The sequence below is a fragment of the Sorex fumeus genome, unplaced genomic scaffold (genome assembly GCF_029834395.1).
Source record: "Sorex fumeus unplaced genomic scaffold, SorFum_2.1 ptg000233l, whole genome shotgun sequence".
NCBI lineage: Eukaryota > Metazoa > Chordata > Mammalia > Eulipotyphla > Soricidae > Sorex > Sorex fumeus.
The window spans coordinates 2,220,696-2,245,516 of NW_026606290.1; the positions used below are offsets into that span (position 1 = coordinate 2,220,696).

A 24,821-nucleotide genomic window follows, 5' to 3' on the forward strand; every position below is an offset into this window, starting at 1 on the left:
GACAAATTGAGGATAACTTTGTCAAACCTTTCTCACAAAATCCCATCATATTTTTCACTAGGGGACTGAAGGGAATATATATGGTAAGAGTGGATGCTTTGGGTGCAGGAGGCCTGAGTTTGATGCCCATCCTCACCCACAGCCCCGCATGGTCCCCGAGCATCACTGGAAGTGACCTCTGTGCACTGGGCCCAGAGGAGCCCCTGTGTACCTCGGGATCTGGTCCCAAAGCGCAACATAACAAATATTTGGGAAAGAACGTGACTTTGAGATGAAGTTATGAAATTTACATACAAGTGGTACTACATGGAAAGTATCATGTTAAGCGAAATGAGTCAGAAAGAGCAGGATAGACACAGAAAGATTGCATTCATCTGGGGAACATAAAGCAACAAAACGGGAGGCTAACACCCAGGAATGGCTGAGATTAGTACCAGGAATTTTGCTCCATGACTTGAAGGCCAGCCACATGTGCTAGGTGAAAAGGAAGATCAGATAGAGAAGAGAGCACCAAATAAAGGGTGTTGTGAGGACCCTCCCAGGGTGGGAGAGACATGCTAAAAGTAGTCTATAGACCAAACATGATTGCCACTCAATGCCTCTCTTGCAAAACACAGTACCCAAAAGAAGAGAGAGAGAACAAAGGGGAATGCCCTGCCACAGAGGCAGGGTGGGCGGGGGGGGGGGGGGGGGGCTGGGGGGTGGGAGGGATGCTGGGACCCGTGGTGGGGGAGGATGGGCACTGGTGGAGGGATGGGTACTTGATCATTGTATAACTGAAACCCAAGCACAAAAATTTATAAGTCTATAACTGTACCTTATGGTGTTTCACTAATAAAAAAAAGATTATAAAAAAATAAAAAATAAATTACAAGGAAAAAAGAACGTGACTTTGAGGTAGATACACACTTTAGTTTTATTTTATTTTATTTTTTTTGCTTTTTGGGTCACATCCAGCAATTGCACAGGGGTTACTCCTGGCTCATGCACTCAGGAATTACTCCTGGAGGTGCTCGGGAAACCATATGGGAAGCTGGGAATTGAACCCGGGTCAGCCGCGTGCAAGGCAAACGCCCTACCTGCTGTGCTATTGCTCCAGCCCCCACACTTCAGTTTTATATCTGGGTGTTAAGCCTGGTGATCAAGTGATCAAGTGACTCTTGGCTCTGTGCTCAGGGATCACTCTTGATGGAGCTTGGGGAAACATATGGGATGCCAGGGATCGAACCCAGGTTGGCTGTGTGCAGGGCATGTGCCTTACCTGCTGTACTATCTCTCTGGCCTCTAGAAAGCATACTTAGTTTGTATGAGAACTGACTTTCTGGGTCTGGAGCAATAGTACAGTGGGTAGGGCATTTGCCGTGCATGCGGCCAACCCAGGTTTGATCACCAATATCCCATATGGTCCCCCTAGCAGCACCAGGAGTAATTCCTGAGTGCAGGGCCAGGAGTAACCCCTGAGCACCACTGGGTGTGACCCAAAAAGCCAGAAAAAAAAGAGAGCTGACTTTCTATTTTTTTTTTTTGTTAATTTTTTTTGGGTCACACCCGGATATGCACAGGGGTTACTCCTGGCTCATGCACTCAGGAATTACTCCTAGCGGTGCTCGGGAACCATATGAGATGCTGGGAATCGAACCTGGGTCGGCCGCATGCAAGGCAAACTCCCGACCCGTTGTGCTATCGCTCCAGCACTCTGTTAGTATTTTTAAAAATGGATGAGGAGGGCTGGAGAGATGGCCAAAACTATTTTTTGTTCATTCGGTTTTTATGTTGGAGCCACACATAGCTGTGCTCTGGGCTGACTCCTGGCTCTGTGCTTAGAGCACTGCTGGGAGAGTCCTCAAACAAAACTAAACAAACCAGCCCTCTGGGTCCAGAAAGATAGGAAAGCAGGCAGGATATTTGCCTTGTATGCTGCCGACCCAGGTTCCGTCCCCAGCAACCCATATGGTCCCCTGAACACTGCTAGAAGTAGTCCCTGAGTAGAGTCAGAAGCCAGCCCTGAGTGCAGTGGGGTGTGACCCAAAAATAAAAACAAAAAAGGAAAGAAAAAATAGGGGGAAAAAGAAATACAGGGGCCAGAGTGATAGCATAGCAGGTAGGGTTTTGGCCTTGCACGCGACTGGCCCAAGTTCAATCCCTGGCATTCCATATGGTCCCCCAAGCACCGCCAGGAGTGATTCCTGAGCACAGAGCCAGGAGTAACCCCGAGCATCACTGGGTATGACCCAAAAAGAAAATAAAAATGAATGGAGTAGTGCTCTTATTCTACAGTTCCACTTAGTCACTACATTTTTGGGGGATCTGGTCCTCCGGGACTTGGGCCCCCCACGAGCGGCGTCGGAGGGACCCGGCGCACCAGGGGCCACAACAGGCCTCACACCGTCCATGGGCTGGGCCTCGATCAGAAGGACTTGGGGCTGGAGTGATAGCACAGCAGGTAGGGTGTTTGCCAGTTCCCAGCATCCCATATGATCCCCCCCAGTACTGCCAGGAGTAATTCCTGAGTGCATGAGCCAAGAGGAACCCCTGTGCATCGCCCCGTGTGACCCAAAAAAACAAGTGACCAAATCCTTTCCTGCTGAACTCTCAACAAACACATTTTTTTTTGGGGGGGGGGGGGGCTGGAGCAATAGCACAGCCATAGGATGTTTGTCTTGCACGTGGCTGAGCCAGGTTCAATTCCTCCGCCCCTCTCAGAGAGCCCAGCAAGCTACCGAGAGTATTTCGCCCGCACGGCAAAGCCTGGCAAGCAACCCATGACATATTCTATCTGCCAAACACAGTAACAACAAGTCTCACAATGGAGACGTTACTGGGCCCGCTCGAGCAAATGGATGAGCAACTGGAGGACAGTGCTACAGTGGACAGTGCTGGTCCTCCGGGATTCATCTATTTAATCATTCACTCACCAGAAAGCATTAGTCTATGGCTACTTATTTCCAGACCTCCAAAGAGACAGGGAGATGAAGGGTTTCCTGTGTTCTTAGGCCTGGCCTATAAGAGTAGGGCTTCACAAGAGAGAGAAAAATAAGCCAAGGGCACAAAGCAACAGCACCTGGATTTATCTAGGTCGAGTAGGTACTGAACCCAAGCTTGAGTGCTTACCACTCCAACGCTAATTGCTTAAGAGATAGGACTGACATGAGATAACATTCATTTGGGGGGTAGAGAGATAGTACAGTGGTTAGGATACTTGCCTTGCACACGGCCAACTCAGGCTCAATCTCCAGAATCCCATATGATCCCCTGGGCACTGCTATGAGTAATTCCTGAGTACAGAGCCTTGTGTACCCCCTGAGTACCACCAGGAGAGAGAGAGAGACAGACAGACAGAGACAGACAGAGACGGAGAGGGAGAGAGAGTTTATTCAGGGGCTAGCACCCCAAGATAATGGAATGTATTCTGCATTCACCACCAAAGCAAGTGGCAGTCTAGAGAGATTAGTGCAGAGTTGAAAGACGTGTCTTGCATGTGGCTGACCCCGGTTCCATTCCCAGCACCTCATAGGACCCCTGGACCACTTCCTGGGATCATCCCTGAGCAGAGGCAGGAATACACCTTGAGTGGCACCAAGTCTCCCACACACACAAGGAAAGAGCAATTTGTGAAAAATGATATCAAACTGAGTTTCTTCAACTTTATTTTGTTTTGGGGCCCCACCCATCAGTGCTCTGGGTTACTCCTGGCATTGTGCTCAGGGATCACTCTCGGTGGGGTTCAGGGGACCAGATAAGGGTGCCGGGAATTGAACCCAGGTTGGCCGCATCCTGCCTGCCATGCTATGCTCCAGCCCCAAGGAAACATTGTTACCCAATAGGACTTTTTTTCTTTTTTTTGCTTTTTGTGTCTACCTGGCAATGCACAGGGGTTACTTCTGGCTCTGCACTCAGGAATTACCCCAGCGGTGCTCAGGGGAACATACGGGATGCTGGAAATCGAACGCCTGTCGGCCATGTGCAAGGCAAACGCCCTACCCACTGTGCTATTGCCCCAGCCCCCCAACAGGCCTTAACGCCTGAGATTCTGCATTTCTGGCAAACTCCAAGTCCTGCCCAGGGGGGCTGGGCTGACATTGGGGATCCAGAAGTCAGGATCAACCACAAGAGCCCAATCCTGTGGGAGTAAAACGAAACCAAGCAGCATAAATGGAGGAAATGTTAAGGCAAATGTCCCAAAGGGATGGGAGCTCTGGGTGGGAGGATGGACAGAGCTTTCAGGGCCTGCTGCCCAGTCTGGGGCTGTGTCCTGCTTTACTGTTGTCTTGAGGAGAGGCCAGAGTAGGCCCCGGGGGGCTGGAGCGATAACACAGCAGGTAGGGTGTTTGCCTTGCATGCAGCAGCTGATCCGGGTTCAATTCCCAGCATCCCATATGGTCCCCTGAACACCGCCAGGAGTAATTCCTGAGTGCATGAGCCAGGAGTGACCCGTGTGCAACGCTGGGTGTGACCCAAAGAGAAAAAAAAAAGAGTGGGTCCCACTCCCGCCATGCAAGCAGGACCTCGGGTCTCGTGCCAGAATGACATGGTTCTCTGTGCATTGCCGGGAGTGACCCCCAAATCCCCCAAAAGGAGAACTATGCATCTGACAGGCTCCAGTCTGCAGACTACTGCTCACAGCCACCCCCTGGGACCCCAGCACCGTGACCCATGCTGCACGGATACACGGATTAACATCACAGCTCCCCAGCAACCCCCTTTCCCAAGCCCCGTGGTGAGTGAGGAGGTTTCTTCAATGCAGAGGTGGATGACGAGTGCGAGGACCCTGGTCTCTCTCTCTGTGTGACGGCGGTAACAGTGTTGACAGAGGACTCTGGATCCCAAGCTAGAAGTTGTTCCACAACCAGGATGCCTTGGCGCAAAGCCTGACCAGCTCCCCCAGGAGGCTTTAGTGTTTGCTGTTCGTGTGGCCTGAGTGTGTGTGGGGGGGTCACTCCCCTGCCACCCCGGGGCTTTGCAGCTGTGCTCTCCTCCTCCCATTCAGGTTTCATCCCCAAATCATCTCTTTCCAGACTCTCTGTCCTCCTCCTAGGCTTCAGGGCACTTTGAATTTTATTCATTTATTTGGTTTTTGGGCCATGCCTGATGATGCCCATGCCTGATGATGCCCATTCCTGGCTCTGCACTCAGGAATTACTCCTGGCAGTGCTCAGGGAACCAGATGGGATGCCGGAGACCATATTGACCCCTTGTGTGCAACATGCAAGGCCAGCACCCTCCTTGCTGTTCAGTCTCTCCAGCGGCTTCAGGGTACTTTTTAGCCCCTCAGAGCTTTCCCTCTTCAGTTCCTGTTTATTTTTTTACTTCCTGTTGAGAATAAATCACTTTGCTTTCACCGTCTCATCAATTTGGTTTTATTTCGTTATTACATATATTTTTGGGGGGCAGTTTGGGCCACACCAGGCAATGGTCAGGAATTCCTCTTGGCTCTGCACTCAGGAATCACTCTTGGCAGTGCTTAGGGGACCAGATGGGATGCTGGGGATTTAATCTAGGTCGGCTGCGTGCAAGGCAAGCGCCTTAGTCACTGTACTAACTCCCCAGCTCCTGTGTTCTGTTTCTTGGGCTACACCAGATGGGGTGCTCAGGACTTACTCCTGGTAGAGCTTGGGGGGGCCACATAGGGTGCCAGGGATGGGACTCTGGTCAGCTGCCCCCTCCCTCCCCGCGGTGTCCATCTACCACCTGAGTGTTAAGATGCAAGGGAGTGAGGCCTGCCTGTGGCTGGCTCACTGCGAGTGGGATGGGCAGTGAGTCTTGCTCCTGGTAGCTGTGCGATGCACCTTTCTCCTCCTGGAAGCGGGGAAACTGAGGCCCAGCCACAGGAAGGGCCCATTTGGAAAAGACAGTGTGTGTGAATCTAGAGTAGAAGGCCTGAGGCCCGGGGGAGGCTCCAGGTCGGGAGACTGTGACCTTGACCGAGCGCGTGTGCGTGTCGTCGTCGCTGTAGTGTCCCCCTTCCCCGCTCCTGCCCCGCCTTTCCCAGCCTCAGTTTCCCCAATCCGTAAGACGGAGCGATTGCAGCCCCGGCCGCGATCCTAAAGGGGGCCTGGAAGCAGGCTGAGATTGGTCCGTTTCCAGGAACGGATTCTTTTTTTTTTTTTTTCGGCGCACCATCCCTGCGCCCCCGCCCCCCCTCCAGCGCGCCCCCGAAAGCCGCAGCAGGAGAAAACTACCAGGCCCAGGGTGCCCGGGGGCGCGCGTGCGCAGGCGGCGGCGGCGGCAGCGGCGGCGGCGGCGGCTCCGCGGCGCGGTGCGGTGCGGCGCAGCGGGCGCCCTCTGGCGGCGGCGCGGCGCAGCGCGGCGCGCGCGGGGCTCCGAGGGGCGGGAGGCGCCGGCAGTCGGAGCGCGCGGCTGCAGCGGCGGCGGAGCCCGAGCCCGAGCCCGAGCCCGAGCGGCGGCCGCATCGCAGCCCGCGGGGCCCGCCGCAGCCATGGGCAACCGCGGCATGGAGGACCTCATCCCGCTGGTCAACCGGCTGCAGGACGCCTTCTCGGCCATCGGGCAGAACGCCGACCTCGACCTGCCGCAGATCGCCGTGGTGGGCGGCCAGAGCGCCGGCAAGAGCTCGGTGCTGGAGAATTTCGTGGGCAGGTAGGAGCGGCGCGCCCGGGGGTGGGGGAGGGGCGCGGGACCCCCCACCCCCACCCGGACCCCCGCCCCCGGCCCCGACGGCGCCGCGACCCACCCCGCAGCTCCCCGCGCGGCGCCCGCCGACGGCGCGCCCCCCGCCCCCTCCCCGGGCGCCCCCGCGGGGGCCGCAGTGCCCGCGCCCCCGCGCGCGTCCCGCCGCCGGCCGCTGCATCACGCCCCCTCCTCCTCCGCCCCAGCCTTTGGGGGCGGGGGGGACGGCGCCTCGCCCTGGCCGGGGGCTGCGCCCTCCCCCGACGCACCCGGGCAGCACCCGGGGTGCTAGGTCGCAGGGGGTCCCGGGGAGGGGGCGGCGGGCCCCCCACGGCGTGCGCGCGGACCTGGGCGCACCCCGTCTTGCACACCTCTGCAGCGCGGCGCGGGGGGGGGGCGAGGCGCTGCGGGCTGCCGGCGGGGGAGGGCCCCGAGCCCTCGCCGGGGGACTGTCAATGTCGCGCTCCCCTTGGCCCGCGAGGGCCCGCGGGAAGGTGCCGCGACCCCCGGGCAGAGCCCAGAAGCCGGTTCGGGCGCGGGGAGCCATTTGCAGGACCTAATAATCCCCTTCCCGGCTGATCCCCGAGGCTCCGGGGAGGTGGGGGGCAGGGCGGGGCGGGTGGGGGGCGCACCCGCCAAGGACCAGGGCCTAGGGGTGCTGCCCTGAGGATCTGCGCCCCCCAGGGCTTCCCAGCAGAGGCGGGCAGGGAGATGGCTTTGCGGGTGCCCGGGGAGAGAGGCTGGCTCTCCCGGGCTGGGGGCGGGCGGGAGGGGGCTGGGCAGGCCGAGGGAGGAGGCTGAGAATTGACACTGCCCCCCCCCCCAGGCTTCCTCCTCCCCCCTCCCCCCCTTCCTCAGGAACCCGAGTTTTCCTTCAGTGACCTTCAAGGTTCAGGGAACTGCAGTTCCTGGCACCTCCACCCCCCTACCCTAGGGACATGGTTCTGGGGGAGACACTCCGGACCTGGTGGTCAGCCCTCTCTGAGCCTCCTGTCCCCCCATCCTCGTCTCTCCTGGGGACAGCTGACCTCGGTGCTGGTGGTCCCTGCCTCTGGGTTGACCTCTGGGGGCCCAGTGCCAGCCCCGGAGGGAGGAGTCCCCCCCCCCCCCCCCGTCATGTTTCTGTGGGGGCGGCTCATCAGCCCATCTGGTCAGCAGAGGGGAAGGCGGTCTGTCTTTTGGGGACCGGCTCCCACAGACCACCCCCCCTCCTGCTCACGTGACCCCCGTGGCTCCCGGAGACACCCAGCAAAGGGCAAGCAGATGGGCCTTTCTGCTGGTCCCTTCGTTCATGCAAGGGCCTGGGGGCCGGGGTCCTGCAGTGCTAAGACAGGCAGATGGGGGGGGCATTTCCTGGGGTGCCAAGCAGAGGGAACCAGGCTGTGCGCGCTGGCGGGGAGCAGAGGAGCCCCCAATTCTTCCACCTTGCTCCCAGCTGCCTCCCCACGCTAGCCGGGCCCTGGGGCCCATCCCGTGGCCGAGGACACCGAGTCGAGTCCCGGGTCAGATGCTCCGTCCAAGGTCATGGCACCCGGGCGAGGTGTCTGTGCCCTCCTGAGCACCTGCCCCCCTCCACCCCACCCCCTGTCCTCACCCTGCGCCACCTCCAAGAGTCTGAGTACGGCGGCCAACCAGCAATGGGGGGGGCTGTGTGGGGAGGGGGCTCTGTTCCCCCATCTATGGCCTGGGAATGGGGACAGCTGCCACCTGCCTTCTCAGGAGCAGGCGGGGCTGGAGAAGTCCCTTTGTAAACACGAGAACGGGAAGTGCCGCCACCATCAGGCTGGCTGTGGGGGCTGAGTGCGGGCAGGCCTGCCATCCCACCTCCTTGGAGATCACTGTCCCGGCTCTTGGGGACCCGCCCAGCCGCCCCCAGCTTCTGCTTCTGCCTGTGGAACCGTGCCGTGCCCTGCGGACTTTGACCGGTGGCCTCAGTACCCCGCTGTCCTTCAACTGGGCCCTGAGCAAGGGAGCACGGGCCCCCCTGGCCGCGCCTGGGAGAAGGGGAGGATGAAGCTAAGAAGTCAGGAGGCTGGAGGCCCGGGCACAGGTGGGAAACTGAGTCCCGGCCCCCCTCCTCCCCAGCCAGCCCTGCCTGCCGCCTCCTGGGCCCCACCTCTCTGCCTGGGGCTGGGTCCCCAGGCCCGTGGGCATAGTAACAGCCTCTGCCCCTCGGGGCCTCCCTGGAGGCAGCCCCTGGGGAGAGGAAGCGGAAAATGCATCCACACCCTGGCCGGCCTCCCGGGGGCCCTGGGGAACCCCAATATCAGCTCCACAACGGAGGCGGCCCAGGAGGACCCCGTGAGACGGTCCTGGGTGTCCGTTCATTCTTCATCCTTCTTTCACCCACCCCAGACTCCGCCCTCAGGAGTCTCCAGGTAGGCAGGACCAAGGCTCGGCACCCTGACTGGGATGTCGGGGAACCAAGCATGCTTCCTCCTACCCAAAGACAGGGTACGGGGAGGGAAGGGCATCTTTCCACGCACCCAGAGCTCAGAGGGTGGTGCTGAGATGGCATGAGAGAAGGGAGGATTGAGAAACCACGTGACTGGCGGGCAAAGGCCTTCAAGGTTCAGAAAGCACGTGCCAAGGTCCTGGGGCAGTAAAGACTCCATGTTTGGAGACCAGAAAGGAAGGAGTTGCCATCGTCAGAGAGGTTGGGGGGCTGTCTGTGAGCCTCCAGCAGGGGGAGGGGGTGCGGCACATTTTCAATATCATCAGAAGGTGTTTTGTAGGTTGGGCGCCACACCTGGCAGTAGCCAGGCACTGCTTCCAGAGGTAGGGCAGGTGGTCAGCCACTGACCAGGAGTGATCCCTGGGCACAGAGCCGGGAATACACCCTGAGCAGTCAGGTGAGGTACAAAACACCAAACAAACAGGGGTTACTTCCGGCACAGGGCTCCGGACCTGCGCCTCCGGCGGGCAGCCCACATGTCCGGCTGTGTCCCCAGCCTTGTCTGGAGCTATGCAGGGTAGCTGGGTGCTGAGCTGATTCCAGCACGCGTGGTACTTAGGGAGGGGAGACGGGGTGCGGCCCAACCAGGTAGACAGGAAGTGGGGAGGGGGCTGCAGCGTTAGCCACAGAGAGGAGGAACGAGTGAGGTTTGGGCATATTTTATTTATATATTGTTTGCTCAAGCGGGCCCAGTAACGTCTCCATTGGAGACTTTGTTGTTACTGTGTCTGGCATATCGAATACTCTCGGTAGCTTGCCGGGCTCTCCGAGAGGGGCGGAGGAATCGAACTTGGGTCGGCCATGTTGGCCGCTTGTAAGGCGAACGCCCTACCGCTGTGCTTGGTTTGGGGCAGCGCTCAGGGCTGACTCCTGGCTCTGTGCTCAGGGATCATTCCTGGCGGGGCTCGGGGGTACCCAAGGGGATGCTGAGGATTGAACCCAGGTTGGCCGCGTATAAGGCAAATGCCAGTGGACAGGGCGGGGCTGTGAGGAAGAAGGTCAGGGGAGGAGAAACGGGGAAGTGGCCCAGGTAGGGACCGGATGGAAGCCCAGGAGAGCAGTTTGGACCATCGGGCCGGAAGTGCAGGGGGAAGGGCTGGCCTGAGCGCCCTGGGTTCTGACGCAGATTCTTGGGGCCCCGGGCTATGTGCCACCCTGCCCCCATGCCCCTTGTTGACCACCCCAGGAAGGTGTCAGGTTCTCAGCTGCTCCCTGCTGGCCCTCCCCTGATGTCCAGGCCCTCTGACAAGATGGGCAGGACCCCACCTGCGCGCATTCTAGTTCCCGGGGAGCCAATGGGGAAGGAGGCCGAGGGACCCGAAAATGGGCTCTAGAACCTGTCCCGGCTTGGCGCACCCTTGGGTGTGTGGAGACGCTTCCCTGTACCCCTGCATCCTCGGAACTTCCTGTTTTGCTCCGTAAAATCAGCGGGATTTAAAAACAGAAACCCCGGGGGCCGGAAAGCTAGCCCAGTGGGCGCAGCCCTCGCTGACCCGGGTTCGATTCCCAGCAACGTATACAGGCCCAGAAACCCCACCAGGAGTGACCCCCCACCCCTCGAGTGCAGGGCCAGGAGTCAGCCGTGAGCACGGCAGGGTGTGACCCCAAAACTAAATAAATAAATTATAAGTGGAGCGATAGCACAGCGGGTAGGGCGTTCGCCTTACAAGCGGCCAACATGGCCGACCCGAGTTCGATTCCTCCGCCCCTCTCGGAGAGCCCGGCAAGCTACCGAGAGTATTCGATATGCCAGACACAGTAACAACCAAGTCTCCAATGGAGACGTTACTGGGCCCGCTCGAGCAAATCGACGATCAACGGGAGGGCCTTTATGTTGGTTTGGTTTTGATGCGAAACCCAATCCTGGCGGTGCTCAGGGCTGACTCCTGGCTCTGTGCTCGGGGATCACTCCGGGTGGGTTCTGATCACCGGAGGGGTCCCAGGATCAAACCCGGGTCAGCCGTGTGCAAGGCAAGTGCCCTCCCCTCGGACCATCTCTCTGGTCCCTAAATAAGTACATTTTTAAAGCTTCGTATCATGACCGCACTGCACTTTTTTTTTTTTTAAGGGCATAACATGAGCACCCATGCACGGTAGAGTGTTTCCATCTGGGAAATGGGACTAAGTATATCCCGTTTCTCAGGGGTGCTGGTGACCCTACTTGCGGGCAGGGGACAAGCCCGTGCAGTGCTGGCTGGGACGGGGGGGTCCTGAAAACAGGGGGCTTCTCCATGCCAGGTGTTGGGAGATTCCTGCCTCCCCCAGGGTCTCCACCCACTGCCAGCCCCAGGCTTCGGGAGTCTCGCTCTGGGGCAGCCCCCCAGGCTGACAGCCCCTCGCCACAGCTCAGCTCCGTGTCCCCTCTGCATCCGTTGGGGCCCAGCTCCCAGGTCTGGAGGGGTCCGGGAGTCCTGAAGAAGCCCCGTACTGGCCCGGTACAGGGACAGCCGAGGGAGCCCACAGCCATGGGCACACGCCGCGGGTGCTGGTCCCAGCCCTGCTTTGGGGGCTCCCCCCTGCCAGGACGAACAGAAGTCACCCCAGAAAGGTCTTTTGTCGTGTGTTTGGAGAAGGCGACCGGAAGGGCAGAGATGTCCCCCAGCACCGGGGAGGCTTGAGCAACAGGAGGCAAGGCCAGGGACCCCGTCTGGAGCAGAGTGGGAGGGGGGGTCCCAGTGGCCCCGTGGCACCCACCCATTCGCCCCCAGCACACAGCACCCGCCCCTCCTGCCTCGTGCCCGGTGTCTGTTCCGGCCGAGACATCGCCCCACCTGGAGCCCCACAGGGCTGGAAATGAAAGGTGACCCCGGTGGATTTCATCCGATCCCGGCTCTGGCGCCAGCCAGGGCTGGGGTCAGAGGGTCAGAGTCTAGGGATGGGGACGCCCCCCCCCCCCCCCGCCATCTGCAAATGCAGAAAGGACCCCCCTCACCCCCACCCTCCCGGTGGCAAGGGAGCAGGTTGGAGAGGGGCTTCCACATGCCCCTTTCCCCCAAGTCCTGTCCATCCTGTCCAGGATAGCCCCGACCACTGTCTTCCCGGAACCAGTCGGAGCAAGCAGCTTCTTTCCTCCCAGGATTCTGGGTCCTGACGCGGCTCAGAGAGGGCAGGGAGCCTGCCTGGAGCCGCACAGCATGGCTCAGCTGGGGGACGAAGGCAGCGGTGCTCTCTGCGGTCTCCCACGGTGCCACCCAGCCCCTTCATCCCACACGAGTGTCCGAGCTCCACCCCTTTCCTCCCCTCGCCGCCCTGCTCCTGGGACTGAAGTCTGGCTGGGAACCGGAAATACTCCAGGAAAGAAAAGGGCGCTTGGGCTGGAGCGATCGCACAGCGGGGAGGGCGTTTGCCTTGCATGCGGCCGACCCAGGTTCGATTCCCAGCATCCCATATGGTCCCCCGAGCACCGCCAGGAGTAATTCCTGAGTGCATGAGCCAGGAATAATCCCTGTGCATCGCCAGGTGTGACCCCAAAAAAAGCAAAAAAGAAAAGGGCTCTTGGCCCTTGGCAGGTGCTGAGATGGACCCAGTCCTGCGTGTGTTTGGGGGTCGGGGTGCTATGCACGGGCTGCTGCTGCCTCTGCTTGGGAACCCCTCCTGGCGGTGCTGGGGGTCCCTGTGTGGCGTGGGGGTGAGGAGCGTGGCTACGCACCCTGCCTGTGGGGTCTACACCCCGCCCTGCTGCAGCCCCCCCATGCCCCAGAACTCGGGCCCCAGCCTGAGCCCGTTCTCCTTCCTTCTTGTTTGTTTGCTTTGGGGGGGTCTCACCTGGCCAAGCTCAGGGGTCCCTCCTGGGACCCACCCCGGGTGGCTGTGTGCAAGGCAGCTCCCTGCCTGCAGCCCTGTTGCGGTGCCCCCCACCCCGAGAACCACCTTACCCGGCCTGCTTCCCAGGGGGCCTCAGTGCCCCCAAAACTGGGCCGTGCGCACGTCCTGCTCCCTGGGGGGCCCTCCAGGCACTGTCGTTCCCCCCTCACTGCACGTCCTCCAACTTCTCCAAGTCTCCCTCAGCCTACACCTCCTCCAGGAGGCCCTCTCTGACCACCCTGCCCACCCGCTTGAGCTGACCCAGCACAGGTGGGGAGGGACCGAGCGTCCGGCTACAGAGGCGGCCAGACCAGGCTTATTCCTGAGCCAGTGGTGGCAGCTGACCTTGGCACAGCACAGGAGGCCTCAGCCGGGACAGGGAGGTCACCGTAGGTGCAACACTTGCCCCTCGGACCGTCCTGACCGGACTCTTGGCACACACAGGGCACCTGGCACCCAGCGAGCACATGGGCCCCCCGGCTGCCACCCGGGAGCCAGCAGACCTCCAGGGAACTTGCTGACCTGAGCCCCCTTTACAGATGGGGAAACTGAGGTTGGGGGCTGGGGAATAATTTAGGGGTGGGGATGAGATTCCCCTCAAGCTGCTGGAGCTCAGGAGTAAGGAGCCGGGAGCTGGAGAGGTGGCACTAGGGCGAAGGCGCTGCCTGGCACGCGGCCCACCTGGCTTTGACCCCTGGCACCACACAGGGGCCCGAGTGCCACCAGGAGTGATCCCTGAGCACCAAGGCAGGAGGAAGAAGCCCTGAGCACTGCCAAGTGTGACCCGGAGATGGGGAAGGAAAGGGAGGGAGGAAGGAAGGAAGGAAGGAAGGAAGGAAGGAAGGAAGGAAGGAGGGAGGGAAGGTGGGAAGGGGGAGGGAGGGCGCAGGCCTTGCGTGTGGGAGCTCCTGCTCCATCCCCGCCCCCTCCGGGCCCCCCAGCACCTCCCACAGTGGCTCCGACAATAGGTTTTTTTAAGACAGGAAAGGAGTCAGAATCCATATGTTCCGTTTTGAGCGATTTCGGGGTGGCCCCGTGTGCTGAGACCAGGAGCACCAGGCGGGAGTCCACGTGGTGGGTCTCTGAGCTCATCAGCCTCCTCTGACCCCCTCCTCCCTCTGTCCTCCCTCTCATCCTCCGTCCTCCCTCCCATCCTCCCTCCTCCTCCCCCTCCCTCCTCCTACCTCCGTCCTCCCTCCTTTCTTTTCTCCTCCCTCCCCCTTCCTCCCCTCCCGCCTTCTTCCTCTCCTTCCTCCTCCCTCCCTTCCTCCCTTCTCCCTCCCTCCCTTCTTCCTCCCCTTCCCTCCTTCTTCATCCCCTCCTCCCTCTCCCCTTCCCCTCCTTCCCTCCTCCTTCCTCTCCATTCCTCCTCCTTCCTCCCCTCCCACCTCCCTCCCTTCCTGCTTTCTCCCCGACCTCCTCCTCCTTCCCTTCCTTCTTGCCCTCCTTTTCTTCGTTTCTGCCTGCCTGCCTGCCTTCCTTCCTTCCTTCCTTCCTTCCTCCTCTCTTCCTTCCCCTTCCTTCCTCAAGCCTCTCTCTCGTTTCCTTCCTCTCCCTTCCTTCCTCCCCCCTTCCCTCCTCTTCCTTCATCCTGGCCCCCTTCCTCCGCCTCCCTCCTTCCACCCCTCTCCTGTCCTCCCCCTTCACCCCCCCATTTCCTCCCTCCTCCGACTTCCTTCCTCCTCCCTCCCTCTGCTGTGATGATTGGGATGCCGACTTGGGGGCGGGGGTTGAGAAGGGACTTCACCGGGCAGTGCTCAGGGCGTACTGTTCAGGGATCACTCCTGGCAGGGGCCCAAACCCAGTGGGTGGCATGCGTCCCACCCCTCCCACCCCCGTACTGTCGCTGACCCCAGATGCAGGTTTCTTAACCAGCTTCATTGAGGTCTAATTTACATGCTGAAAATTTACCCATTTTTAGTGCCTGATTCAAGGATTTTTAGTGTATTTACAGAATTGTGCAACCACCATCACATCTAATTTTAGAGTTCTTCGTCACAACCCCCCTGCCAGACCTCGTGATCATGCAGATTTTAAAGCCCCCGGCACAGGCCCTGGCCATGCCGGTCAGCCAAGATGGTGACCACAATGAAATGTTGACAGTGCTGGCCTCCCACTTTGGGAGCACAGTTGTTTTTATTATTTTAATATTTTGTGCTTTTGTGTGTGTGTGTGTGTGTGTGTGTGTGTGTGTGTGTGATGTTGGGCCCACCCAGCAGTGCTCAGGGATTACTCCTGGTTTTGCACTCAGAATCTCTCCTGGTGGGGCTCGGGGGACCCTATGGGATGCCGGGGAATCAAATCTGGGTTGGCTGCATGGCCAGGCAAGCACCCTAACCACTGTACTATCTTTCCGGCCCCTCGTGCATTTTCTGATTCCCCCCTCCCCCCCAGGAAAAAAAAAAGGGAGATTATGTGATTCATTTGTTGTCTGTTTGGTTTGGGAGTCATGCCCAGCGTTGCTCAGGGGTTACTCCTGGCTCTGTGCTCAGGCCAGGTCAGCCGTCCAGCCACAAGGGCCTCAATCCCTACACTGTCTCTCCAGCCCGAAAATCTGATTATTTTCTTTTTAATTTTTGTTTACTTATTTTGGGGCCACCTCTGGCTTTGTGCTCAAGGATCACGCCTTGCGATGCTCAGGAGACCATAATCCGTCCTGGGACTCGATCCGGGGTATATCACCCGTAGCCTGCCGCCTGCCAGGCAAGCGCTTAATCTCTGCACTTCTCCGCCCTAAATCCGCGATTTTCCGAAGAAGGAGCGCCCTGGAGAGGAAGGGGAGGAGGAGTGGGCTGGGTGTCTGCAGGGGGAGACGGGTTGGAGTTGGGGGCATGGGTGGCAGGCTGCAGGCCCTGCCCAGAGCTGCCGGACACCAGCCTGCACTACGCCTTGCCCACTTGGTGTGCCTCAGTTTCCCCGTGTGCACAGTGAAGTGGGAGAGGACGTTGGGAAGTGAGTCCTGGTTTACGTGGGGCGCGTCCTGAGACGGAAGCTCTGCCGGTTCCCAGAAACACCAGGGCTGGGCACAGCCAGCATGGCCCCAGCCTCAACTGGACATTCTCGGGCGGGGTGCCGGGCCGCGCCCCGTCCTCCCGGGCAGCGGGAACAGAGGGGGTCTTGTTGCTGGCAGGATCCTCACCTCCTCCCGCTGTATTTCTTGGCCTGCGCCCTCTCTCGCCACACCCCTGCTCCTGGCTCAGAGGCCCTCTGCCCACAGACCCTGGCGTCCCCGCCCCCGCGTCCGGCCAGCCCCCAGGAGACGGGCCTTGCCGGGCCCTCCCACTGCATCATTTGATGACCACGTTCCCAGAGTCCAGCCCGTGTCCTGAGCTTGCTCACCAAGTCCCTGGGTTCAGCCACAGAGCTGCCTTTCGCCCGTGCAGGCCGCCCCTAACCCATTTTCCTGATGTGAAAACTGAGCTCCAGCAAGGTGTGGTCCTTTGTCCACTGTCCCTCACACCGAGAGGGACACCCTTTGGTGTGTCCCTCACACACCGTCGCTGCTGGTCCTGCCTCTCTGACCTCACTGCGAGGTGCAGTGAACTTTAGGTTTTGTGGGGTTTTTTTTGGGGGGGGGTGGGAGGCAGGTCATATCCAGCGATGCTCAGGGGATACCACTCCTGGTTCTGTGCGCAGGAATTCCTCTGGGCAGTGTTTGGGGGACCCTGTGGGATGCTGGGGATGGAATCTGGGTTGGGCGCATGGCCAGGCCAAGGCCCACCTCACTGCATCACTGCAGGCTTTATAAGGATGATGGTCACTGGGCACCCGCACCCAACGTGTCGCTTCCAGGCCTCGTGTCCCCCTGAGAACTCATCCCTGACCTCAGCTACTCTTTTTCTTTCTTTTTTTTTTTTCTTTTTTGGGCCACACCCAGCAATGCTCGGGGGTTACTCCTGTTTCTGCGCTCAGGAATTACTCCTGGCGGTGCTTGGGGATCATATGGGATGCCGGGGATTGAACCCAGGTGGGCTACGTACAAGGCAAACGCCCTACCCACTGTACTATCGCTCTGGCCCATGACCTCAGCTCCTGTTTCTCCGAGGGGTGGCCATGCCAAGTGGGGACTCATGCGGGGCTTGGGGGGCTCCTGAGAGTTTTTTTCCCCTGTGCTCAGATTTGAAGCTGCTTCTGCAGCTGTGAAGTGAGGCCTGCCCGAGAACAACCATCTGCCCTGAATGAGGGGAGCCCCTGGTGGTCTCCCCAGCCATGGTGGGCCCGGCTAGTCTTCGCGGACCCCTGTTCTGTCATCTCTCAGCTCACACGGGGCCGGATGCAGGGTAGGGGGGCAGAACATTCCCCAGTAGGGAGAGTCCGGGGCACCGGGACAGGCTGTGGACACAGGGCAGGGAAGTGCTGTGACCCACTTGGAGGCTTGCTGTGTGCCGACCCCGGTGGGCACCAGGAGCCCAGACCTGCGATGTAGGACCCCCAGGTACCCCACCACCTATGCCAACGGGAGGTGGGGACACAGCCTGGGGTGCTGCCTCTCCCCCGCCCACTGCTGTGGCCACCTCCCCTGGTCACTGCCCTGCTCTCCTGTCCCCGTTCCCGGCAGGCACCGTGCAACCACGGGGTCACTGCTTTGGTTCTGGTCACTTTGTCCCTGTTGGGGTCCATAATCCCAAGAGCTGAGCGGGCCTGGCTGGGATGTAGGCGTCCAGGAGGGGCTTCTTGGTGGCTACTGTGTGCCTGGCAGGGCCGAGTTCCTCCTGGCTAAGGTTGCAGAGACCCCACCACCACCACCACACACCACACACACATACACACACAGCTCCGTGTCCCCCTACACGTGGTATGTGTCCCATGTAGAGCCGCACATTTCCAGCTGAGCCGGAGGCCCAAGGACCCCAGAGTGGGCTACTGTGGTGGGATTTGAACCAGGGCCGTTGGGGAGCACTGGCGGGGGAGCACCACTGGCACCTAACTGCTAAGCCAGGGATCCTGAGATTTGAGGGGGAGCCTGTGAAATGCAGATGTACCCGCCAAGGTTCTGTCTAGCCCAGCACCATCACGATGCCCTGCCCGGGAATGCCCACCCAGCCTGTGTCCTGGAGCCCTGGCCATGGCAGACACAGGGCCTCCCCACCGGACACTGCCCCCAAATGCACACAGACCCCGGGGAGGGTGGCCTGGCATGGCATCCTGTCCTCTGAGCCCCGCTCCCAGGGCTGCTGGGTTTTGGAATGGCAGGAGTGACAGGGGCCGATGACTCAGGGCCCAGTCGGCTGAGCCCCTGCCCCCTTGAGCGCCCCCTCCAGCCCGGGTGCAAGGAAGAGGTCTTAGGGAAGTGCTCAGGGAAGGTCCCTGCCTCTGCGTGGGGGGGCTCTCTGCGGGGAGCCCCAGTCCCTCCTGCTGTTTCCACGGCAACGTGCAGTTGCCATGGCGTTGCCGGGTGAGGAGCTGGTGGGGAAGCAGGTGGACCCCAGGTGCCCACGCCCACCCCTGTTTCTGGGAGAACAGATGGCCCCATCTCCCCAGCCTTGGGGGATCCCCACAATGGGGAGGTCACCCCCGAAGGAGCCGGTGAGCCAAGGATGGGAGAGAGAGAGGCGCCCCCCCCGGCCCCCCCCCCCCCCCCCCCCCCCCCCGTGAGCTCCTCCCGCGCAAGCTGCCTCTCACTCACGCTGCATTGCATTATCTGTTTACTCGCAGGCTCCCCCGCCGGCTCCGAGGGGTGGGGGCCCCGCTGAGTCATCACCTCCATCCCCAGGGCCCGGCTCTGGGCCTGGCACAGAGCAGCTGCTCCCCAATGTGTTCCAGACTCCGCCGTGTTGCATAAAACGCTGCGTCTGGGGGCCGGAGTGTTAGGACAGCGGGGAGGGCGCTTTTCTTGCCTGCGACCATCCCGGGTTCAAATCCCAGCAGCCCATAGGGTCTCCCGGAGCCTCTCCAGGAGTAATTTCTGAGTGCAGAGCCAGGAGAAAGACCTGAGCACTCTCGGGTGTGGCCCCAAAACAAAAAACAAAAAGGAATTAAAAAAAAAAAAAAGCTCGTGTAGCCCCATGGGTCCCAGTTGGGCCTGGCGCCAGAGCCCAGCAGACAACGCGGCATGGAAGTGGGGCTCTGGGATCCCTCGCGGGGTGACCTCAGGCAAGGCCACTGGCCCTTGAGTCCCTGTGGCTGCGAGCACTGTTTTGAGGATTTGAGCACTCAGGCACCGTGTCTGAAGGACCCAGCTTGTGCTGAACCTGCTGCTGGCTCATGGGCAGAGATACCAGGCTGCCGTACAGACACACAGTCTTGCAAAAATGAAAAGTGCTGGCCTGGCACCCAGGAGTGAAGAAAACGTGTCACCCTCTTCCTTCCCCAGGATAGTGATTGGTCCGTTCACCGCTGCGCCCCCTAGAGGCGGGGTTGGGTGAGGACAGCCGACGGGTGGGGCTTCCCCAAGACTGCAGGAACCACTAGAACTGGGTCAGGCTGTGGTGCCGGAGGCCCTCCAGCCTGCAGTGCAGGAGATTCTGTGAGCGAGTCCGGCTCTGGCCAGGGGCAGCAGAACCACTATCTGGCCGTGCGGCAGCCTGAAGGCATCTGAAATATCCTTCTCTGTGCTTCTCCATGGTGGAGGGATCTGTGTGGGTCTCCAGGCCGCCCTCTCACGTCTCATGCCCGCCTCTCCCGACAGCCTGGGCGCTCAACAACCTTCCCCTTATTTTCCGCTGGCCTGGGTGGGGCGCAGGGTGTAGAGATGAGTAGAGCTGACGGGGCAGAGAGAATTGGCACCCACAAGTTAGCCAGAGGGCGGGAGGCAGCACGTGCTAAGCATGCAAGAGGCCCGGGTTTGATCCTGCGCACCACTGGGAGAGACCCCTGAGCACTGAGCCAGGAGTAGCCCCTGAGCATCACCAGGGTGGCCCCAAAACAAAGCAAAACACATACACACAGAGAGTCAGAGGTCCACCGAGATGACGTTGGCGTGAGCTGACATCTACATTATAAGCATCTGATTTGGGAGACAGGAGTGACTTTGGGACCCCCTCAGTGAGGTGCTTCAAAGATGGGGTCTGCAGGGTGCCGAAGAGCAGAATTAAGCAGCCCTGAACCCAGGCTAGAAGCTGACTGGGTACCCAGTGCCTCAGTCTTGCCGTCCATCAAATGGGAAGAACCTAGCCCCCACTTCCTAGGGCTCTTGCGTGGGGTTCCTAGGACGTGCCCAGGAGGAGCCTGGAATGCTGGGACACTTGGGAAGCCTGCATTCCTTTCCTTGCCCTTCTGTCACTGCCACTCACCCCAGCTCCCGCATCTGCAAACTCAGCCTAATGTGGTCCCAGGAAGGGGAAGTGAAACCTGTCTTTCCCCACAGCAGAAGGGAAGGATGTGCAGCTTGCTGGTTCTCGGCTCTGCTCTGTGGACACTGGACCTTGGGCTTCAGTGTCTCCAGGCTTGAATGGCAGTGGTGGGATGGGGCAGGGCCTTCCTGTTGGCTCAGAACCAACCCAGGTGTCATGGCACAGAGGTCTGGGCACTGCGGGCTGTCTCCTGGCAGCTCCACTCTACCCGCCTCAGAGACCCAGGGGACATGGGGTCCCCCCACCATGTTAGGCTGCCATCTGCCAGAGGGGTCCGAAGCCCTTGAACTAAGATGTGTTGGAATGTTGGGGGGAGCTTTGCAGCTCCCCGGAGCAGGGCAGGGTTCTGGGACAGGAACAGAGAGAGCGTCTTCAGACCTTGAACTTCTTGTCCCCTGCATCTCTCTGCAGGGACTTCCTGCCCCGTGGATCTGGCATTGTCACCCGACGGCCCCTGGTCTTGCAGCTGGTTAATTCTACTACAGGTACGTGCTGTCCCCCAGCAGCCCGGCCTGGCTATTCAACCCTATCCCGAGGAAAGGGCCAGCCTTGTCCCTACAACTGGCTTGCTCTAACACCTTGGCTCTCAATTTCCCGTCTGGAGAGTAGGGATTAAACTGCATCCGGGTTGAGTCAAAGAGATAGGGCAGGGGTTAAGGTGTTTGCCTTGCACATGGCCAACCAGGGTTCGATTCCCAGCATATGGCCCTCTGAGTACTCCCAGAAGTAGTCACTGAGTGCAGAATGAGGAATAACCCCTGAGTAATACTGGGTGTGGACCAAAACCATATATATATATATTTAATAAATGCATCATGGAAAAGCCAGAGTGATGACTCAGTGGGCTAGAGCACATGTATCACACTTGATCCCCAGCACTACATGGTCTCCCACTAGAAGCAACCCCGAAGCACTGAGCTACCAGCAGCTCCTAAGCACTACTGAGTGTAGAGCTCACTGCCCAAGCCCCCCCAAAAGCAAATAAATAAGAAGAAATTGTGGGTGGGAGAGAACTCAACAGGCTAGTTACAGGCTTTGCATTCAGGCAGCACATGGTCCCCTGAGCAGGCTGGGGTGCATCCCCCTGAAAATTGTAAATTGTAAATTGGAGGAGCTGGAAGGATGGTTCTGATGGCAAGAGCCCCAGGTCCCCAGCATGCATGGTCTCAGACAGCGTGGAATTGGTCGTATCCCCCACCAAAACAGAAGTGAACCAAGAAAGCTTAACAGAAAACTTGAAGCCTTGTTCTGGGGAGGGCTCATCGTGTGTGTATGTGTGTGTGGGGGGGGGGGCGGGCGGGCGGCTTCCTAGTGAAAAAGGGGACCCAGTGCTCCTGGACTATGATGTCTATACTTTTAACTCTCCACTTTCCCGCATTTGGGGGAGCAGAATATGCCGAATTCCTGCACTGCAAGGGGAAGAAATTTACAGACTTTGAGGAGGTGCGCCTGGAAATCGAGGCTGAAACTGACCGGGTCACCGGCACCAACAAGGGCATCTCTCCGGTACCCATCAACCTCCGCGTCTACTCGCCCCACGGTAAGGCCCGGCCAGCCCCGCCCGCCTCATGAGGGGTCCACTACCTTGGCCCCACCCCATTCTGGTACCTCCCCCTGGGCTCCGCCCTCACAGCCTGGCCGCATCCAATCCTGAGCCTCACCGGTGCAACTCCGCCCACCTCCGGCCACGCCCCTAACCCCGCCTCCTTCAGACTCCGCCCCCGCCACCTACCTGCCTCTGCGCATCCAACCACAAGCCCCACTCTGCGATCCCGCTCGCCTCTGGCCACTCCTCTGATGGGCCACCAGAGCCCTGCGGCTCACCCTGTGCCCTCCTGCTTCAGCCCACAACCTCCTGCAGGCCCTGTCTAGGCATCCCCCAACCTTAAAACGCTCCCATTCTCCTCGCCTTGAGTCTACCTTCTCTTCGTCTTACCCAGTGCTGAACCTGACCTTGGTGGACCTGCCTGGAATGACCAAGGTCCCAGTTGGAGACCAACCTCCGGACATCGAGTTTCAGATCCGGGACATGCTGATGCAGTTCGTCACCAAGGAGAACTGCCTCATCCTGGCCGTGTCCCCGGCCAACTCCGACCTGGCCAACTCTGATGCCCTCAAGATCGCCAAAGAGGTGGACCCCCAGGGTGGGTATCCAGGGGACCAACACACAAGGCTCTGGAGGTATATTCTCAGCATAGGGGATCCTCCCTAGGGTCTAAGCGAATATTGGGGGATCCGATTTACGCCTTAATTATTATTTTACTTAAGTCTTTAAAGGTCGTTTTGCATGACCTCTAAGGGGAATAGGGGCTGGAGAGAAAGTACAGTGGGTAGGGCTCCTGCCTTGCATGCAGGCGACCCGGGTTCAATCCCCGGCATCCCATGGTCTCCTGAGCACTGCCAGGAGTGATCCCTGGGCAGAACCAAAGAAACCCTGAGCACAGCTGGTTGTGGCCCCAAAATTAAAAAACAAAAACAAAAACGGGAGGGGGGACAGCAAGGGTAGGTGGGAGTGCATGGGGTCTCCTGTGAGGGCTGATGCAATGGTAAATAGCTCTGTCCTGCTGCCCGCCAGGTCAGCGCACCATTGGGGTCATCACCAAGCTGGACCTGATGGACGAAGGCACCGACGCCCGTGATGTGCTGGAGAACAAGCTGCTGCCTCTGCGCAGAGGTACATAGACCCTGCCCCGGCCCTGGCCCGCCCCTTCCGGCTGGCGGTAGACCCCGGCTCTGCTGCGCCCCGCCCCTTCGGGCTAGTGGTCCTGACCCTGACCCTGACTCCGACCCCTTCGGCAGGCTACATCGGGGTGGTGAACCGGAGTCAGAAGGACATTGATGGCAAGAAGGACATCACGGCTGCCTTGGCGGCTGAGCGCAAGTTCTTCCTCTCACACCCGTCCTACCGCCACCTGGCGGACCGCATGGGCACCCCCTACCTGCAGAAGGTGCTCAATCAGGTAGGAGCTCCCAGGAGCAGGAGGCCTGGGCAAGGCAGCAGGACAGAATCGTTGACGGGCATTTGTTGCGGGTGACCAGCAAGGTTAGCGTCCCCCTGGTGCCACCTCTGCCCAAGCCCAGAGCTTTGCTCACCCGCTGTCTGGGTCCTGAAGGGGGTGGGGTGGGGGATGGAGGACGGAGGATGGTTCTGACACGGGCTTGGGCAGGATTGGGGAGGCCTGAGCTGAAAACCTTATTTCCTTGCAAACCAGGCAAAAGTGATTGGAGGTAGGGGATTACAGGGACTTCCCCAAACATTCTTTAATTAAAATTGACAGGGCTTCCAGAACTGAGGTGCACCCATGTATGTGTGTGTGCATGCATGTGTGTGAAGTTGGACAGAGCCGGTGAGGAGAGCAGTGTGGGGCAAGGGTAGGCCTGGGGCCCTTGTGTCCAACCTTTTGTCATTCACCTGAGACTCCCTCCAGCTCAGAGTCCCAGTTTCTGCACTAATGACAGTGGTGACAAGATGGTCTTTTGGGGCCAGAGCAGTAGTACAGCGGGGAGGGCATTTGTCTTGCAAGCGCTGGACCCAGTTTAATCTCTGGCATTCCATATGGTCTCTCGAGCACTGCCAGGAGTAATTCCTGAGTGCAAAGCCAGGAATAAGTAACCCTTGAACATCCCTGAGAGTGACTCAAAAATTAGGAACTGAAGAAAAAAATGCTTTCATGGGATCATAGTGCAGATTCAGGGAGATACTCAAGTGAGGAGGACCCTGCCTCCTTTAAGTGAGCCTCTTAATTAAGGGGATTTCATTTTGGACTGGGGGGAGGGAATCAAACCTGGTGGTGCTTAGGAGACCTAGTAGTGCCAGGGATCAAACTTGGGACACCTGCATGCAGAGTGCCAGCCTTTGAACATCTCCCCAGCCCAGTCTGAGGATTTCATAAGGGAGATCTTCCACCGGATTTAAGGGGCTGAGCCTCTAGCCAGCCCTGCCCCCCATTCCCTTAGCTTGACCTTCATAGTATTGAAAACGGAAGCCAAATGTCATGTAATCTCAAAATAGAAATCTTGATTTCTGGGGCTCGTTTGATGGCTCCAAAGGGGCACGCAGGTCCCAGACCTGGCACCGCATGGTCCCTGAGCACTCCCAGGAGTGAGCCCCAGGCACTGATCCTGATAGAGCCCCTGGATAGTAGCAGGTGTGGCCTAAACATTCCCAGCCCCCAAAAAAGAAATAAGGAAAAAAAAATCTCGGATTTCTTGCTTCCAGGAAAAATTAGTTTTTTTACTCATTCATTTGCTCAGTAACCTCAAGCCTCTCTTGTCTCAGCCCACTTTTATCCTGGTGGGCAGGGCCGAAGTGGGCGTCCTGAGCCCTGCCTGGGCCTGTGGGCCTGGACATTTTTGGGGGGGGGGCCCACCCAGTGATGCTCAGGCATTCCTCCTGGCTCTGCACTCAGGAATTACTTCTGGTGGTGCTCAGGAGACCATATGGGATGCCGGGATCGAACCTGGGTTGACTGAGTGCAAGGGAAGTGCCCTCTTTCCTGTGTCCTATGGCCCTGGCCCTGCCTGTGGCCTGATTTTTTTTTGCATTTTTGGCCTTTTTGGTGGCCTCGTGATGTTCAGGGGTTACCCCTGGCTCTGCACTCAGGAATTACTTCAGGTAGTGCTCTGGGGCCCATATGGGATGC

The 24,821-nt window shown here is 59.3% G+C and overlaps 1 protein-coding gene across 3 annotated transcripts in view; it reads left to right on the forward strand.

Annotated features, from left to right (window-relative positions):
* Nucleotides 1-6,307: 6,307 nt before the first annotated feature.
* Nucleotides 6,308-24,821, forward strand: part of DNM1 (dynamin 1) — a 48,252-nt gene continuing 29,738 nt past the window's right edge. For all 3 annotated transcript variants that reach the window (XM_056108832.1, XM_056108830.1, XM_056108831.1), the window contains exons 1-6: nucleotides 6,308-6,597; nucleotides 20,590-20,663; nucleotides 21,569-21,718; nucleotides 22,119-22,322; nucleotides 22,754-22,852; nucleotides 22,978-23,138. In XM_056108832.1, the coding sequence (XP_055964807.1) occupies nucleotides 6,437-6,597; nucleotides 20,590-20,663; nucleotides 21,569-21,718; nucleotides 22,119-22,322; nucleotides 22,754-22,852; nucleotides 22,978-23,138 (849 nt within the window). In that variant the 5' untranslated portion in view covers nucleotides 6,308-6,436. The remainder of the gene's footprint in view (nucleotides 6,598-20,589; nucleotides 20,664-21,568; nucleotides 21,719-22,118; nucleotides 22,323-22,753; nucleotides 22,853-22,977; nucleotides 23,139-24,821) is intronic.